This window comes from Chelonoidis abingdonii, chromosome 13 (genome assembly GCF_003597395.2).
Source record: "Chelonoidis abingdonii isolate Lonesome George chromosome 13, CheloAbing_2.0, whole genome shotgun sequence".
NCBI classification, from domain to species: Eukaryota; Metazoa; Chordata; order Testudines; family Testudinidae; genus Chelonoidis; species Chelonoidis abingdonii.
Window position 1 is genome coordinate 22,124,564 of NC_133781.1, and position 23,093 is coordinate 22,147,656.

Genomic DNA, 23,093 nt, shown 5'->3' on the forward strand with positions numbered 1-23,093 from the left:
CAGGAAGTTTGAACACTACATTCCTTGTGTTTAAAATAGCTATGTACAAGGGAAGAGAAAAAAACAATTAACACTAACAATGAGGAGTCTGGTGGCACCTTCGAGTCGAAAAAATTTGTGTTAGATAATCTGTTAGTCTTTAAAATGCCACCAGACTCCTGGTTGTTTTTGTGGATGCAGATTAACACGGCTACCCCTCTGATACTTGATACAATTCACATTGTTGCACTTTGTTGCTTGTGCCTATTTTCTTATATTTTTTCTAGATTAAACAAGTGCCATTTAATGGAATATATATTTTACTCTTCCCAGTGACATAGTCCGTAATTTTTCTTAATTAATTACTATTTAATGATAGACCAGATGCAAGTATTTTTCCATATTATATAACAAAGCATTCACCTGGCTAAGGGCCATAACATCTTAATGAATTTTCACCCTTTAAGGTTTTCAACCTGAAAGGTTACTGTTATATAATTGACTTTTGTAGGATTTTTTTTTCGTGATTTAATTTATCATTGACTTTTTTTTTTTTATGAAATCATTCCATGATTCTTGCTACCAAGGATTACAGGATTATTTAGCAGAAGATAAGTTACCTGAATATTTCTAACCTCGGTTACTAACTGCTAATAAAATATGATTCTAGAAAAGTCATCACATAATGATATCATCATTATAATTTATATCTGTTCAAAGAAAGATCTTAATCTCTTTGTCTAACGTGTGTTCTTATCTATACATACTGGAATAACAGGAAACATCTATTGAAATTTCATTTTCCTCAGTATTATCATCATCACTTTATGCACTATTTGTTTGGGGGTAGTGCCCAATTATGTGCAAGGTTTTTTCCAGACATACAACAAGGGATATCATGCCCTGGAGGAGTTTGTCTGAAAGAGAGATGCAGACAGGTAGACAGAGGTTGGGCAAGGGAAGCAACAAAAGAGATTTTCTGTGTTAATCAAAAAGATTCAGTAAAGGTGGCAAAAGGGGGACTTAAACGTGGAAAAGGTCAAGCCTTACAGATGAGTTCAGGGAGGCTGAACAATGCAGAAGTGCTAAGTGGAAGAAGGTATGAATGTAATTGTTTGAGAGACTGACAAAAAGGTGAACAAGGGTGGGTCCAAGTTGTCTGAGGAAGATAAGTAGGGAACTGTAATGTGTTTAATAAATTAAGAATGCTTAAAAGATACACCAGTAAATATTTTCTGATGGAGTTTTTATAGCATGAACCAACTTCTCTGATTTTTAGAAAAGACCTTTCTCCGATTTTTAAAATTAATTTCCACAGAAAAAACCTAAAGGTGGAATTCCTCCCATCTGGTTATAGATTACAAGGAAATCTCTTATCTATGGTTAAGAAAAATGAACGTCTGACTTGATTTGATTTGATTTTTTTATAAGTACATAAAGCCTTGAATGACATTTTTACTGGTTAAATACAAAACATGACCCTAAATAACAACAGAGCCTTGTCTGTACAAGGGATATTTTTGCAGACAATTCCTGCTGTCGATACAACTGATTCAGCTCCATTGGTTTTATTAATATTGGGAGCTTTGCTGTAGAAAGCACCATGTCAATTAGACGTGATCTGAGCAAGGTTACATGACATGGTGCTTAAAACACTAACGGCCTGTCTACTGCAAAGCTCCTAATATTGCTGACACTGACGGAGCTAAACTGAAATAAGTAAGTCTGTACACTGCCAAATCCAGGTCACTGAACTTATGAGAGTAGTCTTGTTGACCCTGTGGAACTCCTCACATGAGTATGGTGGGAGTCAGGAGATCTGGCTTCTGTTTCAGCTCTGCCAGTGATCTGGTGTGTAACCTTGGGTAAGTCACTTTACCTCTCTGAACCCCTATCTCTATTCCCATAATCTCTTCAAGTCAGGGACTGTTTCTTCATATGTGCTTGTACACAGTGCAATGCTTACAGTGAATTTTTTTTTTTAAAAACCTTACCTGATAAAGATGAAATATCAACCGAATGGGTGCACTACAACTTTTAAGAAGGAGCACTCTCTGGCATGTGCTCCCATTTCTAAGATAGCCACCACACCACCCTGCTGTGCAGTTCCAGACATTGGCAGATGGTGTCTTGTCACAGTGCTGTTCCCTACTTGAGAGAGGATTCATTTGCTGTTGAAACAAAGCTCTCAGAGCTGAGAGAAACATAGAGCAACTGAATATTTCATTTTACAAAGAAATGAAAGACAGGCAAATTGAGCTCTTTAGTCAAGTTTTTTTTTTTTTTTTAAGGAAAGAAGGAGTGATGCAAATTTACATATTCATTTCCTACCTCCACAAGAAACATTTGTGAAATGTTAAAATGGTATGATATAATATTTTGCCAAATATTAAAGATGAGTATCTTAAAAATAATACATGTCTAGCTCTAGACTAGAGAGTATGCCTGATTGTAGACAGGTCTTCTGTTAGACTAAGGAGAACAGGTTCCTTCTAGTCCCTTACCCTCCGTGTAATCCAGATGAGGCTACTTACATAGTACATTCCTTCAGGCATGCTTGCTGTAGGCCAGTGGTTCTCAGACCACGTCTACACTACGCGCCATTTCGGCGCGTTAAAATCGATTGCTCGGGGTTCGATATATCGCGTCTGGTCTAGACGGGGATATATCGAACCCAGAGCGCGCTTAGATCGATTCCGGAACTCCAACAAAACAAAAGGAATTCCGGATTCGACAAAGCGAGCAGCGCAAATCGATCCCGCGCGGTGAAGACGGGTGAGTAAATCGATTTTAGATATTCGATTTCAGCTACGCTATTCTCGTAGCTGAAATTGCATATCTAAAATCGATTTTCGCGCGTAGTCTAGACGGGGCCTCAGACTCAGGCCACTGCTTGTGTACGGAAAGCCCTTGAGGTCATGAGGTTACTACATTGGGGATCGCGAGCTGTCAACCTCCACCCCAAACCCCACTTTGCCTCCAGCATTTATAATGGTGTTAAATATATTAAAAAGTGTTTTTAATTCATAAGGGAGGGTCACACTCAGAGACTTGTTATGTCAAAGGGGTCACCAATAAAAAAGTTTGAGAGCCACTGAGGTAAACAAACCAGTCCCACCCGCCAGGGGCTTTCCCTATGTGAGCAGCGGCCCCAGTTTGAGAATCACTGCTATAGGCCCATTAGATTTTATCTAGAGTGGACAGACACTGAAAATCTATTTGGCTTTAGTAATTCGTTAAAAGAACTGTCTCAAGATATTGGCACTGAAAATTGTTGGACAGCTTCTGGGAATCCTTTGCATGGTTTTATGAAAGCTTCCCACCTCAATTACTGTGTTCTGTAAATGAGATGTATTCTGACTATTCTGTGGAGATCTAAATCAGAGACCACCTCTGCTCTCTATCAATTTGTCTATTGCTTTAAGAAAACAAAGTAAAAGGCAGGATTATTAAAATGAATTGGAGAGAAAGGAGGAATATTGGAAAGAATGTTTATGAGATAATTTTTGAAGTGTGACCTTAAAAAGGAATTTTATTTTCTGCTTACCTGACCACAGGAAAAAAAATAAGAACAACAGGAAAATCTTCCTCACATTTTGTTATCAATTTTCCATAGAAAGAGCATACTTTAAAATATTATCTACAGCATTTACTTTGGTCTGTATAAAAAGAATAAATTGTCAAAATAATAATCCTGGTTGTCCATTAACCCTTGTCTGCTGTGGATGAAAACACTATTTTTTTTTTTTAACTTGGCTTTAAGTCACTGCCATGACTGAGAGTGCACAATAGTTAGTGTAATGAAAACTTCTGATGGTCTATTTCTTTCATGGGTGGCTTATCTGTCTGTCTATTGCTTAGTTGGCTTTCTTTTTGTGTGTGTAATCCAATCTATTAGGAAGATTGCTTTAAAAAGATCAAAGAGAGAGAGTTAGCTGTGTATTGTACTTGACCCTCTCTGGAGGATCACAGGGGGTAAATTCTAGGATATGTCAAAAGTATGTATCTTATCAGTGACCTGTCTGCTGCCAGATGGATATGCAGTATCATCATATCATATATGAGTCTAATGCAAGTAATTTTTATCACATTTGCATTTAATGAGACTTGAAGGTTGCTACAAATCCATTTCCTATACAGGGAAAAAAGTAAACATTGCTTTGATAGGTGAATTAGCCCATGTGACGCACAGGATTTCAGAGGAGATTAAATAGAAAGAGACATCCACCTCACTCTCTGTCTGTTGAGATTTTTTTAGTTGGTAACAGAAATTGTCCTGAATGTAATTGTTGTCCTATTGAATTGGAAATATTGAGTGTCTTTTGGATGCTTTTGTTTTTCTTTTCACTGGTGTCTTGAAGAATGTCCCTACTTTCACTGATGGATGAAGATGAACCAGAGCATTTTGATGGGCTCTCTCTCTTGTACTGGTATGCCAAATCATTAGGTTTTAATAGCATTTTTATAGTGTATGAACTAACAAAAGTGCAGTAAGGGTATTTTAGAAGATGTGACTCTTTTTGGTTTTGTTTCGGTACGCTAGAATATCAAGTTTTTAAACCCTCTAAAATATTGTAGGTAACAAAACAACAGAACAATGTACTCCAGGGTTAGTTTTAATAGTCATTATTAGGCTCTTATCCCAATATTAGCTCTCAGAATCTGTTCTGGCACTAAATATTTTACTTGGAATGTGAGGTTTTAATGGTTTTTTTTTTTTTTGTTTCTTCTGAGAAATTTCAACGTCACTCAATTATACATATAGCACAGATGTTCTGTATTCTCACCTGGGTATTATTTGGTGTCAAGAGGCACTATTTTTACTTGCATTTTCTCAATGTGTAAAACTATTTAATAGTATTTCTGACAAGATTTTGTAGGAGTAAAGAGAATGATATATCATATATTGTATGATTTATATTAGTGATCAGATTTCATCTATTTTTTTTCTTCTGCAAAGCACACTAAAATGTGTTTTTAGTTATTTTTATTACTGCTGCTGGTTACTCTTAGCACAGTTCAGGAACCGTTTTTCTTTTCCATATCATTTTACTATTATTGGGCAGGGCACTAACATTTTTAGATGTTAAATAATCGAGGTTAATTGATTATTCCGGTGACATGAAAAATACTGGGGAAAAGAATTTCAAAAGCATTTTAAGGCCAGATTCTCAGCTGGTGTGAATAATCATAGATCCATTCTCTTCAGTAGAGCTATGACAATTTACACAAGTTAAGGATCTGGCCCTAAGTGATGCTGAAAGTCGTACTGAAAGTCAGGAAGTCTTGTACTTCTAGGTCACTTGAGAACTTCTGAAAATCCCACTCTTAGATTTTTTGAGTCACAAAGTCATTTTAAAATTCATGCATTGCTGAGACTCTTATGGTATGTTAATTGCAAAGATTGTGCTCTGAATTGGCAATCGGTTACATATTATATTAAAATGACAGCCATAATTAATACACTACAAAGTTATTCATCCAATCTGATTTGTAATTATTGTATTTTGAATTGCCAGCAGTTTTCTTCAGAATTTTATGAGCAATCATTTCCATTCCAACCTTTCCCCATATTTTACATACCTCAGGGCGACTTAATATGTTTAGTATTTGTGTCCATTGTGTTACCATGGTTTCAGTACCACATACCCACAGAATAGTTTGGATAATTTTTAGTGAAAGTAGTACAGAAACAACTTAATGCCCTAATGTTAATTCATACTTTGTGCTGTTCTTGAATCTCAGTCTTACATAATATAGGTTTGCATATGGCATTATATATGTATATATGTATATGTGACATCTTATTCTCCTCCCTGCGGAGGGTTGTTTCTTTCCCTCGTGTATATTCTTTTCACTGCAGCAGCATCTTCTTGTAGAGCATATAACTCTTTTGAAAAGATGTTTCCAGTATTCAGTTTGCTGTTAGATATTTAAAAGATTATTTTCATTGGAAGTGTCCCTACCGAAGTTAGATTCTTCTTTATTATTTTATAGTGCTGCAATGTGTGTCTTAGGCTCTGTTATTCTTGATGGTTACACTGTTTCCTTTCAATATTGAAAAGTTAGCTAAATACCAATCCTGTAAATCCTTATGGAAACAAAATTCCCTTGCATAGGAACTTCAAGATTGAACTCCAGAGTTTGTTCTTGCATTTTTATATGGTAATATTTAAAAAATTATTATTGTGGTGAAATTGACTTTAATAATATTTCAGGTTTCTTGTTAATTAAGTTATTTATAACCAAAGACCTATCTATTGACATAACCAGATTTACCACCTTTCAGTCTATGTTTGGATTAACATTAAAAGATCAGGAGAAAGTAAGTGTTCTTTATGGCTATTCTGGTGTATTGGAAGCAATTACTTAGAAAAAGATCAAGTTGAGGTCAGATATTTATTCCTTTTTCTTTATTTTTTAGTAAATAAAATACAGAGTGTCTCTGGCTTTGCAATACATGAAGCAGTGGGTGCTCTGTTACAATTAAAGGTGTTTGAGAGCACTACAGAGCATTATACTATATGTGACTAATACAAAAAGCCACAAGATGAGAATGTAGAAGCAAAAATGCTTTAACTTGAAAGTGATGTGATTTCTTATTTATGGCAGACCTGTAAATGATAATTACTACTCACCCTCTTTATATATTACTTTTCACCATCAAAGCCCTTTACAAATATTAATGAATGAATTCATTAAGAAAATTCTGTATGGGGAAGAATTGAGAGAGGAGTCATAAAAATGTCTTCTTCAAGAATAAATATTTCCTACTTCCCAAGTTATCACCATGTAATCATAGTTTTGCTCAATTGCTCACAGCTTACAAAAATGAATTCTTAATCAGCAACACTAGAATAAATTACTCCAGCAAATACATTTTCATTTCTGATCATGATAAAATATACTAATTAGGTTTCGTAATTTTTTTGAGCTTTCAGAGTAAATCCTGGGGTGAAAGTGAGTTCTCAGGAGCATCTGAGGCATAGTTCTTTAAAAAAAAAAAAAAAGGTATTCCCTTCTAGTTCCTTCTTGTGACTGGGGGTAAAAGGCCCATTAGTTTTAAGGACCTACAAACCAGAGAAAAGCTTGCTTGTCTACTAAGTTGACTCTCTTTTCTCTCTTTGTGAGTATTTTTTTAAGCTAATGCTTTCAGGTTGCTTAAGGGTATGTACCTTGATAGTGCAGACAGACCTCAATACCACTTATCTTGGATATGACAGCATGATGGGCACTATGAAGTTGTTAATTCCTCCTCTTCTGTAGATGCTGAACCCCTGACAGCAGAATTGATTAAGTTCTGTTGTGCAAAAAGGAGAGAGCAGAATTTGGAGTGTTTTATTGGATATATACACCCCAGTATGTTCCAGGATGTTACCTTGCACCTGGATTCTTCTGTCCTCCTTCTTTCCTCTGGCTCTTCAGCTTGCCCTCACACCAGCTCCAGTCCTGGCTGAAATATCCAGCATATGGTGTGGTATAGTGGTTGTGTGCTGTATGGGAGGCTTTGAGTGTGTGTCCTCCACTTTGATCTTCTTTTGCTTCATTGTTTGTGTATTGTAGTTGTTCTGCTTCACTTTGCCATCATAATGTGGAAAATAGACGTAACTATTTAATTTAGAACATTATTTATGGCATACCACAAAATCTAAGCAGTGCTGCTGCTTTCTTGTTTGTTGAGGCTGGCAGATCCTCCCTAAAAATTGAACAACTGAGTGAGGGTGTTTTTGTAATGCAAGTTTGGATTTGTTTCAATAGCCTGCATTTGAATGAAAATATAAATGAATAAATCATGCTTGGCTAGCTAATACCAATTTATACCCAGATTTTTAACGCTTTGTCTGTTGTTAGATTAGCCTTGGAAATATTTTCTCTGGGATTATACATTCAGGTCCCAAGATTATCATTTTATTTTGTGATTTTTTTTCCTTAATTCTTTACATCGTGATTTGCAAGAGCATTAAGGAAAAATCCTATGCTGTTTGACAGCTCAGACACTCTACCCTTATTCTAACCTCTGGCATTCTGTGTTTGGAGGTGGAGTTAAAAGTGAGGCTTTCATAAATCGAAAGAGAACAAATATTATTTGATGAGAAAAAGAGAGATGATAGGAAGAACAACACCCCCAACGAATGTCTAGAGAGTTGTGCTCTCTCCCCTTACTTAACTGTGGAAACATTTTCTTGGAGACCACTACAGCCATCGGTATTTTCATCTTAAACATCGTCTCCTGGTTGCCAGCTGTCTTGTTCTAAATAGGACCACAGTTTTTTATTATTATTATTATTATTATTATTAACCCTCTTTTCTGTTATCCTGAGTAAGGACTTCAGGATTTAGTCAGAAATACTTTGTTTTAAAAAAAAAAAAAAACAACCACCGAAAACCTCCGCTGTATTTTAGATAGTACTACTTTACCATCTGTTTTTGATATTCAAATGCCAGAGTATATCATCTTGTCTTTTCATTTTTTCATCTGCCCAGTATTTACAATACCCAGTGAAGAAAATGTTTGCTTTTTATTTTTTTTTTACTAGAAGTATAATAGCAACTGCTGTAGTTTGCATACATATATATTTCTCCAAGTGCAGCAGCTCTGATTTTATTTATTTATTTTAGGACTATTATGGGACCTCATGGAATCAATCGAGCTGTTCACCGCATTACTTTTTCTGACTGTCAGAATGGATTAGGTAATTAGAGTACATATTTGACTCTACCAGAGCGAAATCTTGAGAGTTGCTGGGCGCCTGCTCTGCGTTTGCAATTCACACTAATATCAGTGGGAGCTGAAGTTTCTCAATCTGTTGTGATATTTGACTGAATATGTTTGGTGCAATGGAGAGAATGACCATTTTCTTGCTTTTATCTGTTTTTCAACAGGGATTAAAATTATTGGAGGTTATCGGGACCAAACTGAAGAAGACTATGGAATTTTCATAAAGAAAATTTTGCCAGGAGGGATGGCTGCCATAGATAGTAAATAATTACTTTTATATATTCTGTAGAATCCTACATTACAGAGAAAGCCTGTCAAGAAAACAAACTGTCTTTTTACATTTTATTTTCAGTATGTACATACAAAGTAATGTTAAGTTCAGCAAAGATTCATCATTTTCCAAAGGGAGGATGTGGAGGAGTCACAGTAATGGATAGCCATTCAAATCAAGATTAGACCAGTGTGAAATCAGTTTGTGATCTGTCCACATTGTCAACTTTCCAAACTGTGAAATGCTGAAAGCTCTCAACTCCCTGTGGCTTCAGTGGGAGATAAGGGCATTCAGCACCTCACAGGATCAGGTCCTGTGTTTATACATTGTTTTAATGAATTCAGATTAATGTTTACGATCATGTTTTAGGTGATTTATATGGAAAGACCAAACTGTGTTGTACAGAGAAATGGGGAGAAAATTCCAGTGTAAACTAGGTCCAACCAGGTTTCTAAACTTGCTCTGGCCTTGTCCACACTAGCTATTGGGGTGGGGGGACAAAAACTGCTCAGCAAACACATTTCCTACGCTCCTGTAGACAGAGCCATTGAGTGGTTCAAACTAAGAACTGTTTTAAAAGCTATTAGAAACATCAAGAAACACAAAAATATTTAATTTATATATGATAACCTACATGTAGTCATCCGTTCAAAGCTAATTCCACACCTGTGGAGCATAATCCTACAAATATGCACATGGTGTGAGTAGCCCTGTTAGGATCAATGGAACTACTCATGGTAGTAAAGTTAAGCATATGCTTATATGTTTGCAGGATCAGGGCCTACGGTGATGAAATCATTCTTACAGTAGATTAGATTGAAGCAAAAGTAGTACGAGTATATTTTCCATTTTTCCCTGTTAATTCATGTAGACTTTTACATCATATTTTGTTAATTTCTTTATCAGACCGATTGCTCACTGGAGATCTAATTTTAGATGTCAATGGAGAAAACTTAGTTGGTGTAACCAGTGAAAGGTATGTTTATAAAGATGACTAAATGTTTATCTAGAGCTTGGGAAAATGTTACTAATACTGGTGTTATACAGTCAAAGACTTGGACCAAATTAAACACTGATTAAAAGGGTATAACTGCACCAAGTCCTTGGAGTTGCACCTTCAGATTGTCTCAGGCCCCATCTACACGACGCGTGAAAATCGATTTTAGATACGCAATTTCAGCTACGAGAATAGCGTAGCTGAAATCGAATATCTAAAATCGAGTTACTCACCCGTCTTCACCGCGCCGAATCGATGTGCGCGGCTCGCCATGTCGAATCCGGAACTCCGTTTGTTTTGGTGGAGTTCCGGAATCGATGTAAGCGCGCTCTGGGTTCGATATATCCCCGTCTAGACGAGACGCGATATATCGAACTACGAGCTTTCGATTTTAACGCGCCGAAATGGCATGTCGTATAGACGTAGCCTCAGAGAGCTCAATATAGCTGTCCTTACTCAACAAAACTATCATTGACATTAATGGGGGTTTTGCCTGCATAAGATCCGATTAAAGAGATTTCATGTTGTTGTGTAGGTTGCAGAATGCATGTGTAAATTCATATCAAAATAGTTATTAAGCTAGTATAATATTTAACATTACTGTAATTATCATAGTATTTGGCTGGATATCCATTAAAGCAAGTGATTTGGTTATATATTGCTAATAATTGGCACTTCTTGTTCTCTCAGGTGGGGTAGTTAAGGCAGAGAAGTTGCCTGTATTGTTTATGTGGTGTGTGATATATAGGGTCTGAGGTGGAGACACTGACTATCACTATAGAGCCCAAAACAGTGGTAGAGTTAGGATTTATATTAAAAATAACCTTCTCCCTCCCAAATAAAACTCTATAGTACAGATTAAAAAATAAACAAACCAGAGCGGAATGGTACAAAATTAAAAACCAACTTCTATCTCATACAAACTATTTGTGCCCTATGATAACCCAAGACTTAAATGGAATGATGAATCAAAGGCATATTTTCAAAATGGTTTGTCTGTTAAGATAAGAAATTGTTCAGTTTTCTGCCATTTTAATACTGTGTGGATGCAGAGCTCTTGCATTCAAACAGTGAAAATAGGTAGATTTACTTTTTTAATTGTTGTTGGGTTTTTTTCCCTTCCAGAGCTGTTGACATTTTGCGAATGGCATCAGCGACTAATCACATGTCTTTGCTGATTACTAGAGATGAAGAAGCAAAGTAAGAGAGTTAAAATGTTTATATTAAAATTACCACTGTAGCATCCCTCTTCCTCAGTAAACCCCAATACTTTCACTAAAATACATCATTTGTTAATATACAGATGTTTTATAAATTGGGGATCAGTCATAAGATATCCACAGTGTAATTTGTTTTTGTGTTTTGCTTAAACATTTTTATCACATAATCCATTTTGTCAGTGTATAATGCAGAGTTTTTATGATCATTCCCCCCACATATGCACGTGTAGTATACCCCAAGCTATGATACCAAGATTCCTGTGAAGAATGGTGGCAGTGATGAATTGAAAGTGCTTCAATATATTTTATATCTGACATTCAGGGCCATGCTGTCTACAATCCATGAGTATATGAAAGTGGTCTATACGTCAAATAGAAAATATTAATGCTGCTCACCGTAGTCAAAGAATCAGTTCCAGTTAGTTCAGTGGGACTACTCACATTAGTAAAGGCTGCAAGTTCTGACCCATTTATATTTCATAAACAAAGTCTAAATGTTACATGGTACAATTAATAATACTATAAAGTATTTGCTGTCATCATAAGCATGATTTCCTGACTCTTTATTGTCTCTTTAAATACAAGAGAAGTGAAATTAAAAAAGTGATTAGTGTTTGACAGTAGAACTACTTTAACTAGTGCTAGGCATCTGAAAATAAAGCCCTTGCAGTTGTCTTTTTTTCAGAATTGGCTTTTCAATCTCTTACTTATGAGCTCTGAATTAGTTGTGATAAGTAGGTTAAACTATTCAGTGCAGCAGATAGTCCAAAATTCCTACAGTATAAGGACAGTTACACTGAAATATCGCTTTAATCTTGTTATCTACAGATAATCATATAAACCGACATTGGCATAAGAAATGTTGGGATGGAAAGAAGCCAGGAAGCCCATCCAGGTCTATCCCCCCTTTTGAGTTAGCAGCTGTTTCTGCCAAATATTTATGTAACTATATTTGAAAATCATTGAAGACTTGCTACTCTTGTTGCCTTTCCTAGGCTGTTCCATTTATTAACTGCCCTCTATGTAAAGAGAGTCCACCTAAATTCCTTTAGAACATGGCCTTTCTTAATCTTATGCTTGTGCCTCTTTATTCCTGTATTTGACAGTAGTTCAAATGGCTTTGTAGCTTCTATCCTCTCTCTCTTCTTCAGACTCCTTTAGATATCTCTGAAGTTCACTCTTAATCTGCTTTTATCCAAAGCATACTGACCTAGTTCCTCTAACCCTCTTGAATAATTAAAATCCGTGAGCCCCTTTATCATTCGGGTGGTTTGTCCAGTGACAAGATCTCCATTAGCTATTCTAAATGTGTCCTCACTCCCTTACAGAACTCTCAGTTAATTTCCTACCATTGTACATACATATTATATTAAATACTTGATTTATACATAAGTTTTTCTGTACGTGACTAGAACCTTGTGATAGATAAGCACCAGTTAAACAAGTGTATTTGTACTGCTTTTAAGCAACGTACCAAACTGTGGTTTGAGTCAGGGCCACCCAGAGGATTCACTGGGCCTGGGGCAAAGCGGGGGAGCTGTGGCCCTTGTACTCACCCAGCGGCAGTCCGGGTTTTCGGCAGCATTTCAGCGGCAGGGGGCCCTTCAGTCGCTCCGCGTCTTCGGCAGCACTGAAGGGCCCCCCACCGCCAAAATACCCGCCGAAGACCTGGACCACTGCTGGGCCAGGGCTCGCGGGGCCACTTCGGGGCCTGGGGCAAATTGCCCCACTTTCCCCCTCCTCTGGGTGGCCCTGATTTGAGTTGCCCCTGTGTAGTCAGTAGAATTACTCTGGAGTTATGCTGCTGTAACTGATATCACAATCTGGCCATTTATGTTACCTCCACCCTAACTCTGTGATATTAGTTTTCTGGTGTTTGTGGTTAACATCCTTTTAGATATAGGTCTCCCCCCCACACATTTTTTTTCTTTTTTACTTTTACCTTTATTCCTGCGATGATGATAATGACTACATTTTACAATCTGATTTCTCTAAAATGAGGGTATAATCAGTGCTTAATTAGTAGGGATTTTTTCTTAATTGAATAAATAATGTTTAATAATAGATTTGCAGAGTCAGCTTTAATTATTTCTTTGCTAATTACTCCAAGAACTATTTCTGAAACTTCCAGAAATGTTTGGAAATAGTAATTAGATGATTTCTACAGAGCCAATCATATTTTTAATACAAAGGAGGATTCACAGATTCATGAGATTCATTCTGCAGTCAGCTGTATATTCAAATTGTGTATTCCTCTAGGGGGGAGAACCTAAAACATACCTGTAGGCCAGAGGTCGGCAGCCTTTCAGAAGTGGTGTGCCGAGTCTTCATTTATTCACTCTAATTGAAGGTTTCGCGTGCCAGTAATACATTTTAACATTTTTAGAAGGTCTCTTTCTATAAGTCTATAGTATATAACTAACCTATTGTTCTATGTAAAGTAAATAAGGTTTTAAAAATGTTTAAGAAGCTTAAACAGTGTGAGTGCCAATGAAAATCAGCTCGCTTGCCACCTTCAGCACACGTGCCATAGGTTGCGTACCCCTGCTGTAGGCATATAGCGCTAAGTATATCAATCTTGAACACTAATGTCCAGGGTTTGATTTATGAAGTTTCCAAAGAGGAAAGGAGCCACACAAAGATAAAGCTGTGGATTGAGCCAGAGGCCTAGATTTTGGGAGCTGATGCTGAAAGAGATATGGAGTCATGGTGGATAATCAGCTGAACAAGACTTTCCAGTGTGATGATGGGTCCAAAAGGGCTCATGCATAAATGTTATTTCATCTCTGTCTTTGGCACTGATGTAACTGCTGTTGGAATACTATGTCAGGTTTTGGTATCCACAGTTCAAGAAGGATGTTGATAAATTGGAGAGGGCTCAGAGAAGAGCCACAAGCATGATTCAGGGATTAGAAAAAACATGCCTTATAGTGATAGACTTAATGAGCTTAATGTATTAAAGTTTAACAAAGAAAAGATTTAAAGGAGTAATTTGATTACAGTCTATAAGAACCTACAAGGAGGACAAATATTTGATAATGGGCTTTTCAGTCTAGCAGAGAAAGGTATAACATGATCCAATGGCTGGAAGTATTCAGGCTGGAAATAAGGCATACGTCTAACAGCGAGAGTAATTAACAATTGGAACAATTTACCAGTGCTCATCGTGGATTCTGTATAACTGGCAATTTTCAAATCAAGATTAGATGTGTTTCTAAAAGATCTGCCCTGAGATTTATTGTAGGGAAGTTCTATGGTCTGTATTATACAGGAGGTCAGACAAGATGATCACAACGGTCCCTTCTGGCCTTGGAATTTATGCATCTATGAATTCCTGGCCAGTGTTCAGAGGTGTCAGGGAGTTAGGTAGTTACGTGCAGCTCAGTCTATTAAGGCCCAGCACCTTAAAAGAATGGTATGCTTCTCTCAGAAGAGTGAGGTAAATTGGTTGTGCTAACCGGAAACCAGGACAGAGAGCTCTGTGGAAACATAAGATCTATCTTGTGTGATTTCTACTTGCCAAATTTTTTTTTAATATTCTGCTTGTACAACTGCCTGGGACAAAGGCAGCTGGAAACTATTAGAAAATTGGTGTCAGTTGGAATCCTGAAACCCCTACAAACAATTTCTACCCATTGATGGTGACTGTATGATCAAGTCTATGTCTCTGAGAATGTTTTCTTTCATTTTGGTGCACAACAGCCCTGAAACAAGGCCATAGAAGAATTTCTGATGATACCTAAATTCTAGATGTAAAGAAGACTCTATCACATTTTAGTTCCAAATGCAGTGTCAACTCTCCCTCTTGTGTTCTCATCTTTTGTTGGACTGTGTAAGCTATTTATGAAATTAGACAACTACTTGCTGAATAAGACATTTCAGTTGCTAATACCTAATATTGTAGAAAATCGCTACCTTTCCTGTAGTGTCTTTTGTACAAATTGCATCCCGCAGTACTCTACAGAATTAATTCAGTTGCAGAGGTAAAAAATTGCAGGAGAAAGGAACTGAAGAGGTGTGTGCAAGGGAGAAAGATATTCAGCTAATATTTGGAATTAGAGGGAGGAATAAAAACATCTGCATAGGGCAGGAACTGCTGTGGGGAAGGGTCTTTCACCGTCGGTAGCAAGGTTGTGTGATGGGGTAGAGAAGAAAGTAGTGCTAGATGAGCAGAAGGGGAAGTAATGTGCGGTTTGATTCCGGAGGTGTGGTAGAAGGAGTCCACAAAAGGTTTTTAAGTTACCCAATGCAACTTTAACTGGATTCTGAAACAAGTGGAGAGCCAGTGAGTGATTTGACCACTTGGGTGAAGTGACTGTGCTTCTTTGGACATGTAGGAAGGTGGTCGAGGAGGAAAAAGCAGCACTACTCTTTCTCTGCCAGCTTGCTCTGTTATGACAGGCTTGTTGCAGGAGGGCTGCCCTCCATTCTTTTTTTAAAGCAGGATACATAATGTTTGCCTGTATATGAGAACAGAAGCAAGCTGTAGATATTAATTGCCAGTGGCTAGCTTTCCTTGTTTGATCAGTGTTTTCAAATAAAATTACCAGAATCTCTCTCAAAAACCCACAAAAAATATTTTGTAAGCTTCGCAGTTATCTTTCATCTTTATATGTAGAGAGTTATTAATCAAATTTATAGTGCTGCAACAAAGAGAAAGAAATGGGGACTATCTATTATGTGAAATTTCTTTCCCCTCATTACTGTTGTAGTTTGGAATTAAAGAAAGGGATAGCTTGGAAAGAATTTGAATAGAAAATCTGGGATTGAATCTAATCTTATGCTGCTGTAAATCAGCAATTATTCTGATGAAGTCAATTACGCTGGTGTAAAACTTGTGAAGGTGAGATGAGAATCAGACTCTCTGTTTCTAAATATTTGCAAGTCAAGAAAGTCAGCTGATATTTTAAAAATGTAGAAAAATAGACATTGTCACATTTCATGTTTCAAAGTAGTGCACTTGATCAGACAAAATGTTGAGAGCAACAGTCAGAAAAGCTAATAGCTCACTGGCTTTTCCAGTGGAGCAAGCAAAGAAAAGGCTGTCTTTATAATGTAGAACCCCTGAATAGACATGAGAGAATTCAGATGTATATAAATCCTATGAATGAAATCTGATTTATTATTGTGTAGGAAAAGCAAAAACAGGTTCCAGGTGCTTTCCATCCTTCTATTATGTATCAAATATTGTGTCTCAGAATAAATAACAAAGCTAGAACAAAAGCTTTCTACCCTTGTGCTATGCATAGAATTTCTGTTAGTGAATAACTCCTTTTGGAATCAAGCAGCACCACCCTCTCATCATCCAGAGGGGTCACTGTTGAGCTGCTTCAGAGGCACTTGCAAACCAGGGTGAATAGAGCTAGTAATTAAACCTCTGTACCTTGTGGTAACTGGCCCATCTTATTTATAGACAGTCATCAACCTCTGTGCTTGTCCTTCAATATCATGCTACTCTTTCACTTATCTGTTCTCAGTACTTTTATATCTGACAAAAATATCGTTTTTCATCAGGTGTTGAGCCATCTGACCTTTAGTACACTGTGGTCTGGGGAAATTGGGTGTTCAGAGGAAAATGTGATAGACACATTCTAAACAAGTGGCATCCTACGTGGTCTCCAAGGGTGCATTTTTAACTGAAGTCAAATAAATAAAAAACAAAGGTATTTTTAATTATTATAGGAAAGAATTTCTAGACCTGATGGATAAATATGGATCATGCAGTAACACAGGCTCTGCAAGATGTTCACCAACACAACTGCTAGCTGGTGAGGCATTGAATATTTCTATATTTTGCACTATAAAGAAGTAGGAGAAGATGCTTCATAGCTTGAAATAATGTTGGAGAACACTATAGTCACCCTTGTATGAAATGTAAATCAGCACTTCAAAGATATAGGTTTGGGGAGTGGGATGGGGGGGTATGATTTAGTGAGTAGAGCAGGCGACTAGGAGTTTGGCAGGACTCCTATCTTCATTATTTCAGCATTAACTCACTTTGTGATCTTGGGAAAGTCACTTACCTTCTCCATGTCTATTTCCCCATCTATATTATATCACCTACCTCAAAGGGTTTTAATTAATGAATGGTTTATAAAATGTTATGAAATTCTCTGATGAAAGACATGTTAACATTGCAAAGTGTTGATACCTGAGAGATTGTAACTCTTCATTTGGGGTTGCTGCACCGGTAAGGATGATTTATATACTGCATCTACCTTCTTCTTTAAGAAAGGTAGATACATGATTATTTTGCTTCACTCACTCTTTTCATTTGAAGGGCCAGTCTTCACATGTTAGCAAGTGATGTCTGTTTCTGAAAACCTGAGTGCTTGACTTAGATTCCACTCTGAAGCTGTGTAGCCTCAGGCTTCTTTATGGGTTTGTTTGTCCTTTTGACAAAAGGTTTCTTTTATGGGCTCCTCTCTAAGGATGGAAACAAGGAAAGACTGGGAAAGTGGGGTGAAACACATGAGCTGTTGATTTAGGAGTGTGAGGGGGTAGAGGGGATAAATCCAGCACTGCAAGGATAAATTATTTTCAGCAGCTAATACAGTGTATTGTATCTGCTCTCAGCTCCAGCGTCCTTTTGTTCTGATTTTTCAAATCAGGTGCATATGTTATAAAGTGAACCCAGGTGCTAAATATTGCCTTCCTAGAGCCAAAAGGAGGGGGTCAGATCACACTCATTCCCTCCCAGAAGTAAGTTTAGAGCCTTCACATCTTTTCCTATTATCCAGAAAGCTGGATATGGCTGATTGCAAGACTTTCAAATGCTGGATCTTGTGACAAGCTAGATATTACACAGAAGCCTGAAATGCCTGCTTGGGAAAGCACCTCAATACCAGAGACGCTTTTATTATATTCAATATCAAAATCAATGATAAAAGACTAGATCATAATGATTCAGTTTACTAGAACAGTTTCTTAGCTGAAGTTCTTGGGGAAAAATCATGCTCCTCTTCCTGACGTGTACTGAACTATTTGCCTGAGCAAGACTTGCAGAAATTAATGTTATATGTCAATGAAACACTTTGCCTTCCCTGAATGTGGTTTTTATTTCTCTTTTCTCACTATTTCTTTCTTTAAGGAAAACCTGTTGACAGCCTTTCTTCTGGATCATCCTCAAAGTCACAAAGTCCTCAGCTTCTGCATCCAAAGGATATTGTCATCATCTACAATGGAAATAATTCTGTTACCTCAACATCCCCTCAACTCACAAAGTAATTTCTGAAACTGACTCGAGCTATCTTCTCTGAACTCCCTTGGTCAAAAGTAGTTGAGTTTAGGTGCTTATGAATATTTTGGGTGGAGCTCACTAAAGGGCCACCAAGATTGTATTTTTAAAAATCATGTTACTAATAACACCGTAGATTGTTAAAACTGAAAGAATTTTTAAAGCTAGCTTATTTTGGCCATTTTGTGCCATTTGTTTACTTTTTGTGTTTTACTCATTTTGGTGAAATTAGGCTGATCAGATTTACTATAATTTCTATCCAGCCTCCAGTTAGTTTTTGGTTTTGATTCACGTACACTAGCAGATTGCCACAATGCTTGGGTTGCTAACACTGCAGGAGAGCTGCCAATCCAGTAATAATAATTTTTTAAAAAGCCAAAAAAGAGAAAAACATGAAAATATATGTGTTGCCTATTTAGTTGAAGTCACTAGAAGCTAGAAAGGTAGGCATGGCATACATGTCCTAAATTCACAAGCTCTGCACATTGGAATGTCAGGCCATATTTATTTTGCTTCTTCATTTTAGACGTCCAGGTTTGAAAATTTTGGCCAATTTATCCAAGGTCATGCTGTGAGTCAGTGGCAGAACCAGGGCTAGAATCCAGGAGTCCTAACACCCAGCACTTTGCTCTAACAACTTTTGAAACAAGTTCTATCTTAATGTATATATAAACAGCTTTATAAAAATGCTTGTGTTGAACTGAGGCAGTTGAAAAATATGTGTACCAAGTTTTTGGAAAGGAGTAAGCAGTAAAAATGCTGTAAGTTTTGTTGATGGTGTGACAGCACCACTTCCTGGCAGTTCTGGGAATTAGCTCTGCCAGGTCAATGCCCCTTCCAGTGGTTGCACTCCTCTCTCTCTCTCAGTCTGCAGGCTCCAGGACCTCCTGCTTCCTCTTTATGACTTAGCCTTCTGGCATGTTTCCCCCTTCCGGGATATTAAAGCCTCCCAGCACAAATTGTTCCAGGCTGTCTACTACCCACTGCCTTGTCTGTGAACCTGGTCCCGCCCTCTAATTAATACCTGTTTCCTTGCTGCTCTTCCAGGTGCAGCCCAGGCAGTTAATTGGCCTACCTAGCTACTTTACTCCCTTCTGGCCTTATGTGGAGTGGACACCCCATCGTGGTGGGGGGCAGGAGAGATTTTAGATGGAATAGACACACAGCAAGACAGCCTTGCAGTTTGATTTACTTTTATTTAAAGTGATTTTAAAAAGAAAAACTTTCCAGATGAATGCATTTTTATGATTACTTTCAGATCCCTAGAAATATGGTTGTCTCTAATGAAAGTAGAGAATTAGACACACTTTAATTCTATCAGTGTATATAGCACTGCGTTAATGCTTAGTTTAACTTGACTTCCTATTTGTAATTGCTTAAATTAGTATTGAAATTAGTAATTTTGTATTGAGTAGAATGTGGACGATATGCGTCTCCTGATTAAATGTCAGCCATTTATGTCAAACTAATTGTTGCAACACAAGAGAAATATTGCACATGGGTCTTCATTGCTGCTGTTTTCAAGCTCCACGGACTGTGTAACTGATCTTTTAATGCTAATTTTCTTTTCTTTTTTTTCTCGTAGTGATAGTGCATTTCAGATTATCACTGTTTCCAAGGGAACGGGCCTGGGCTTGAACATTGTGGGAGGAATTAACAGAAATGAAGGTCCCTTGGTATATATTCAAGAAGTTATCCCTGGAGGTGACTGTCATAAGGTGGATATTATAAAGTCCTCTTTTATTCATAGTTCCTTCCCATGCAGCTCTATTTTTTTCTTTATTTATTACCAACCTCAATATAAATGCTCTCCAGCATCAAGACTGATCTACTTTGACTTGCTATGTTAGCAGCAAGCCAGATCTGAAAAACAGTGTTCTGATAGGTGACACTAGATTTTTTTTTTTAGATGGTGGCATCGCCTTTAGTAGAGCATCCTGTCAAGTGTCAAATCTTGCCTTGTGTTGACTATCCTGTATGGAAAGGAGGAGGCAAGTGTGTGGATATCCTCTTTCGTTCTCCTCCTCCATGCATCCATGTGGTAGTCAGACGGCTTACAGGGCACTCAGGAGAAAACTAGGAAATGAATCCAATTGTTCCTGCTGGCCCAGGGTTATAGAATTGGGGCTAGTTGGTGGCCAAGGTAAAAGTTGGGGCTGGCTGGTGGTCAGGATCCCAGGCAGCTACACACTAGTTGGGAGCATATGCTTGATCTTCTTTAAAGGAGCTTAGTGGTCATAGTCACAAACTTCTGCACTTCTTTCCTTCTCCCGTTTCCTATGCCATTTTGTATCAGCAGAATGGCCCTTTTAACCATCTTGCAGTCATCACCACTGCTGTTGATTGCCACTAAGGTGAACTAATGTATAATGTACATAGGAATCATTATCCACATCTTCTACATGAGAAGACTGAGACACAGAAAAGTTGTGATTTGCTCAGCCAAGGTCACACATGTATGTGGCAGAGCTGCAATTAGAACTCAGATCTCCTGATATCCTGTTGTTTTTCTTGATCACAAAATCTATCAGTTTTTTCCCAGTTGAGACTCGAACAGTAGCTATTGCCAGGCCAGAATAAAGGGAATATCCTATAAGCCAATTAATTAAGAGTTATATTGAGCTCTTTAAATATATATCTTGCATCACTGAAAGTATGTAATGGTCAAGGGGAACTAATAAATCACAAAAAATTCAGTTTTCAGAGCTAGATTTTCTAAACATAGCCTCTCTTTTTGAACCCAGGGTTATTTATAAGTGTGATATGGGTCATTTTAGAAACAAGGAGGGTGAGGTAATACCTTTTATTGGACCAACGTCTGTTGGTGTGAGACAAGCTTTCACAGAGTTCTTCTTCAGGTCTGGGAAGCTTTGGTCTGGTCTACATTACAGAGTTAGGTCAATACAAGGCAGCTTATGTTGACCCAACTATGGAAGCATCTACACTTAAATTTTGCTCCAGACGATGTAACTGCCCCACTACACCAACTTAACTTTACTCCGTGAGCAGCGTAGAGTCGAGGCTGATGTGTTTAGGTCAATGCGGTGTCAGTGTAGACACTACATTGCTTATGTCGACTGTTTCTGGCTTTCAGGAGCTGTCCCGCAAGGAGCCAGGTGTAGACACACACAGGCAATATAATTACTGCAGTGGCAGTATGCCAATGTAAGTTAGGTCGACTTAATTTTGTAGTGTAGACATGACCTTAATCAGAATATAACAGCTAAATACCAAGTGGAATAGATTGTTTAGCATAAGTAATGAACATACATTTCAAGGGACCATTCCAGGTGAACTCCCCTCCAGTCATAAGGAGGAACAGAAAGGGGTGGGGGGAAGTAGTTGGGCGGGGAGAGTTTTTAGTGGCTTATAGATTGTTGTAATAAGTCATAAATCCAGTGTCTCTGCCCAGGCCATGATTTTTAGCGTCTAGCAAAGTTATGAATCTAAGCCCCTGGATTGTCTTTTGAAAGTGTTCTGCAAGTTTCCTTTCAGAATGAAAGTTTCCCAGACCAGAAGAAGAGCTCTGTATAAACTCAAAAGCATGTCTCTCTCACCAACAGAAGCTGATTCAATAAAAGATATTATTTCACCTACCTTGTCTCTTTAATATCCTGGAACTGACACAGCTATATACAATAGTGTTGTATGCACTATACAATAGTGGGACATTATGACATGTAAATATTGATTGTGTCTGCAAAGCAAAGGCATGAATGTTTAAAAACATTAATTGCACCTGCAATGATTTGTGCCCTCAAAATTCTGCCTGTGGTTATTTGTGACCACAGATTTGTAGATACAGAAAGGGAGGGCAGGTTAAGGCCAGACTGCATATCAGGGAGAAAATTGGAATGCTACCTTAAAACTGCTTATTTATGGATAATAGTGATTCTTCTTTTTCAGTCTTATTTTGTTATAGCTACCAAAAACATTTTATGGTCTTAACCTGTGTAATTTAGTGCCCATTCCTTCACCGTTGTGGTCAGTGGGAACAAGACTAGGTCATTTATTTTCAAACTGTATTGTAACACTAAGACAGTTCAAACAGTCAAAATTTGAGGCTGTATTTAAATCCTCATCTTGAAATTTCTCAATTTAAAATGTGATGTTTGCCACGTGAGCCACCAGAGGGCAACATTGTAGTTGGTATTTTTGTACACTGGTGGCAAATTAAAAAAAGGTGTTTTTTGTGATCAAAGACAAGTATTAAACAATACAATACGATGTGTTATAAAATCATAGTGTTCAAGCAGATAAACTATAAGTATATGTATGTTATAAAATTGTATATATTTGTTCCTTGTCAGGCCAGCATATTTAAGTTTACTAATTTCAGATTTTTATTTTTTCTGGGGATTTTTTATGAAATATTAAAAAATTGAGTGAAGGTAGAATTTTGTATTTCAGATCTTCCACATTTTCCATGCAAATAATTACATATAAGTTCAGAAACACAGGTGCATCTTGGGGGAGTGAGAGAGAGTGTGTGTGTGTGTGTATATATATATATAAAAAAAAAAATTCCCCTCTCACCCCTATGGGTGGTATGTGTCTTCCTCAACCTCGAGTCCTCTACCAGAGGCCTGGGAGTTTGAGGGTTCTGCGCAGTATCTTAGCTGTTCCTAGCACTGCACTCTTCTGGACAGAGAGCTCTGATGTTGTTCCTG

The 23,093-nt window shown here is 37.5% G+C and overlaps 1 protein-coding gene across 8 annotated transcripts in view; it reads left to right on the forward strand.

Annotated features, from left to right (window-relative positions):
* Positions 1 to 23,093, forward strand: part of STXBP4 (syntaxin binding protein 4) — a 144,155-nt gene that overhangs the window by 5,825 nt on the left and 115,237 nt on the right. For 2 of the 8 annotated variants that reach the window (XM_075071836.1, XM_032805690.2), the window contains exons 3-9: positions 8,599 to 8,672; positions 8,863 to 8,958; positions 9,876 to 9,945; positions 11,092 to 11,166; positions 16,869 to 16,954; positions 18,277 to 18,409; positions 20,009 to 20,141. In XM_075071836.1, the coding sequence (XP_074927937.1) occupies positions 8,599 to 8,672; positions 8,863 to 8,958; positions 9,876 to 9,945; positions 11,092 to 11,166; positions 16,869 to 16,954; positions 18,277 to 18,409; positions 20,009 to 20,141 (667 nt within the window). Of the gene's footprint in view, positions 1 to 4,053; positions 4,410 to 7,433; positions 7,457 to 8,085; positions 8,185 to 8,598; positions 8,673 to 8,862; positions 8,959 to 9,875; positions 9,946 to 11,091; positions 11,167 to 12,014; positions 12,082 to 16,868; positions 16,955 to 18,276; positions 18,410 to 20,008; positions 20,142 to 23,093 lie in introns of those variants that run through there. The other 6 variants (XM_075071837.1, XM_032805689.2, XM_032805691.2 and 3 more) reach the window with 6 other exon arrangements.